Source organism: Gouania willdenowi, chromosome 13 (assembly GCF_900634775.1).
Source record: "Gouania willdenowi chromosome 13, fGouWil2.1, whole genome shotgun sequence".
In the NCBI taxonomy this organism is placed as follows: Eukaryota; Metazoa; Chordata; class Actinopteri; order Blenniiformes; family Gobiesocidae; genus Gouania; species Gouania willdenowi.
In genome coordinates, this window is record NC_041056.1 from 25,492,699 (window position 1) to 25,496,359 (window position 3,661).

The following is a 3,661-nucleotide window of genomic DNA, read 5'->3' on the forward strand; positions in this document are numbered from 1 at the left end:
CAAAAAAGCAGGTAAGGTAGCTGTTTACACTAATTATTAATACGAATTTACGTTAGGGAAAGAAAAAAAACTATTCATGGAACTATATAAACAAATGTTGCAAATACACATACATATGACAGTGTACTGTATAAATATTGTAAATCAATGCAGTTAATGATGAAAAATTACCGAAAATCCCAGTTACGTCACTTGGAATCAATGGGTTCGAATGGTCCGCCACTAACTTCCGGGAACAAAATCAGGCTTACGTGAATCACGTGACGGTCGAGCATTTCCAACTTCCGTTGTCGCAACAGCTCTGCTTTCGTCTCACTAAGTCACTTCCGTCATTTTAATTTAGAACAGAGCTGCTAGGATTTGATATTTGGATGCAAACCGACCGTACGACGTTTGTTAATTATTAAATTAAAATCCAAACAGAAAATAAGATCAAAACCAAAATAAATCGGAATTACCCCATCACATCCGAGATACCGCCGCAAATCACATTAGGATTGGTTAAGAAAGGCTAAAAGGAAAACGCCTCTGTGACACCTTTTCCGGTCCCAGTCATACAGGCCTTCCTGGTCTGGTGAAGTGAGTTTAGTGCTGTTAGCTACAGACGGACGGCCACTAACTCAGCAAACATAATGGGAATCGAGCAAGAAGCCAACAGGACGCTTTTTATCAGAAACCTAGACTCTAAAGTGACCGAGGAGATTTTGTTCGAGTTGTTTTTGCAGGTTTGTTTGTTTCAGATGCCTAGCCTGTTTTTAGTTTAGCAAGCTAACGGCTAAATATAGTCACTACAAACTAAGTACAGACCTAAAAAGATGAATGGAATCCATCTACCGTAACATTTAGGTTTTATATTACGAACATAGGGTTGTTGTATTAACGACTTATTGAAAGAAGAAGCAAACAAAACCACTTCCTTTCTCTGTTAGCCATTAGCATGCTATTGTTTGTCAATAATCAGTGTTTCCGTTTCCGTAGGCAGGACCTATGGTTAAAACTAAAATCCCCAAAGACACGGACGGAAAACAGAAAACCTTTGGTTTTGCTGTTTACAAGCACGAAGAGTCTGTGCCTTATGCTATGGAGCTTCTCAACGGGACCGTGCTGCACGGAAGGAGTATACATGTGCAGTTCAGATCAGGCAAGTTCGCCACAAATGTATACATAAATGCACAGGAAACATAATAATAGTTTTTGAAAAAAATAACAAACTGTAGCATTAGCATTAACACACTGTAGCTTTCCCTTATGTTTCTCCACACTGACCACATTCCTTTCAGTTTGGAAGCAAAACCTTTGATCAGATCAGAATAATCTGTTTAACAGCTAAATGATTAGATTAATTTACAGCAGTGTTAACACTGTCCATTTTCATATGCTTTTGATTCATTGTGATCCTGTTAAAAACAAATAATGTAAATGTTATCGTTATTTATATTGTTATTATTATTATTATTTACTTTTGTTACATTGTTTATTTTTTTTTACATTCCCTTTGCAAATAAGGTGTTGGATAATTATCTTATAGTTTCCGCAATTCTTTTTAAGTGTGTGTGTGTGTGTGTGTGTGTGTGCGCGCAAAAATGATTTCCTATCACAGGTAGCAGTCATGGCAATGGTCCCGGTAACTCGCGAAATACAAAACCTGAAAATACACCAAACACCCATGGCCACAGGTAAGAATCTCTCAACTACTTGTACTTTTATGTCAACTAATACAATTTGTAAGGGGGGACATTGGTCATCGTACAGTGCTTGAACCAGGTATTAGTTTTATTTGATTGGTAATTTAATAGTTTTAATAAAATGTTATATATATATATATATATATATATATATATATATAAAACAATTATATATATATATATATATGCCCTTAAATAATATAGTAAAATAATATTAATTAAGTATACTATAGTATAAAGTAGGAAAACAAAAAAAGATAGTAAAACACCAGTAATATAAATATAATACATAGAAACTTATTAACATATATAATGATGTATAAAACAATAGTGACAATAATATCACATAAAAGGATAAAGAGAGCAGGAAGGGGCAGAAAGCTACTTATTTATTTTCAAATTAAAACACCACATACAAACTCTGATGACTGTATTCTATACTTTCAAATAAAAATATGAGTATTAAAATATCTGAGCCGACGCATTTTGTATTTGTAACACAGTGTAACAAACAAGATCAAAAAAATTACTTTAGAGACAGAATGATGCTGCCGCTGATTTCACGGCGGGTGTTCCCTCCTTGTCCCGTTGATGAGCTGCCGTCTGGTCACACCCTGGATAAAGGACGAGGGTTACGGGGAACAGCTATCTTCGACGAACGAGTGTGCGTCTACACTGCCTTGCACTTTTGAAAGTCAGGGGAGCCACTCGCGTTAGTTATTCTCTGGTGCCGCCATCTTTGTTTTGGGTGGACGACGCATCAGCGCGCATATTTTGCGTCGACGTATTTTTTGCGTCAACATCATCGATTACGTCGACGCGTTGTCCCGGCCCTAGTTTAAAGAAAGCCTTTTTTTTTTATCCTATCTCTCTCTATATGTCATTGCTTTTCCCAAACAATAACTTACTATACAGCCTCCTTTGAATAGACAGGTGACACAAATAGGATTTTATTCAAGTCAAACTGTTTATGTTATTCCTTTGAATTTTTTCTTTGTTTAAATGTTCCAGAGCTCCTGTCCAGTTCACTCCTCCACAACAGATGCAGGGATCCTTTTTACCTCACAACATCCAGCAGAAACAGATCTTGGTAAATGTTTGATCTCTTATTCGTCACTCACCCATGTGTCGTAACAGGAACCGCACGGCTCTTTGATTTAAACTTTTGTGCGTGCAAACAGACAAACAACCTGTTGTTGCAGCAGCTCCAGTCCATCAACGGCATCCCCGGCCTGCAGCACTCTCATTTCGGACACTCCAGCCGCAGCGGCTCCAGACACCATGACAACGGCCCCTATCGACAGATGAACAACAGCAGCAGAAGCTCAGGACGCCACGGCTGGGAAAGCCACCACCATCAGAATGACAGGGGAGGTTACCGTCACCATGACGATAGAGGAGGAAACAGACATTATGATGACTATGGAAACAAGCGTAGCTACCAAGAGAAATGGCGCCGATAGTAACGCGGCGTCTTTTATTTTAGGACTACACAAATTTATACGAACTTTACTACTCATTGGCACAATTTTGTGCATATTCAGGTTGTTTGTAAACATTTTTAAACGTATGAAGATGAATGATCTCATGCTATACAAACGTTCCACTTTTTTTTTTGTTTTTATTGTTTTTTTAATTGATGTACATTTTTCTGTATCGCGTTTGCTTCACAAATTGAAAAAGATGTGATTGTATTTACCTCGAGCAGGAACAACAAAATTATCTGTAACAAGGTTTATGTGAAACCATTTGGGATTTTAAGATGTTTAATTTTATGCAAGTCTTTGTAATGGTGCCTCATACGAGGTTTTTTTTTCAGCTTGAATTTTCACCAGCGACAATTTGGCACCAAATCCTTATGAGGATCGACTTCAGACTGCGCTGTTAAAAAAAGAGAAAGAAATCAATTGGCTTCGTTCATATTGTTTTTTAATTATCAAGTGTTTAACAGTTTTAAATTAAAAAAACAAAAAAAA

At 37.0% G+C, this 3,661-nt stretch overlaps 1 protein-coding gene across 3 annotated transcripts; it reads left to right on the forward strand.

The window, feature by feature from the left end:
• Positions 1 to 273: 273 nt before the first annotated feature.
• On the forward strand, positions 274 to 3,661 carry rbm7 (RNA binding motif protein 7). 3 transcript variants are annotated; one of them, XM_028464868.1, is made up of 5 exons: positions 274 to 725; positions 979 to 1,141; positions 1,601 to 1,676; positions 2,697 to 2,775; positions 2,888 to 3,661. In XM_028464868.1, the coding sequence occupies exons 1-5, from the start codon at positions 633 to 635 to the stop codon at positions 3,146 to 3,148; spliced, it is 672 nt and encodes a 223-aa protein (XP_028320669.1). In that variant the 5' UTR covers positions 274 to 632; the 3' UTR covers positions 3,149 to 3,661. The 3 variants fall into 3 exon arrangements, with proteins under 3 accessions (XP_028320669.1, XP_028320670.1, XP_028320668.1); XM_028464869.1 differs by having other exon boundaries at positions 2,891 to 3,661; XM_028464867.1 differs by having other exon boundaries at positions 276 to 725; positions 2,867 to 3,661.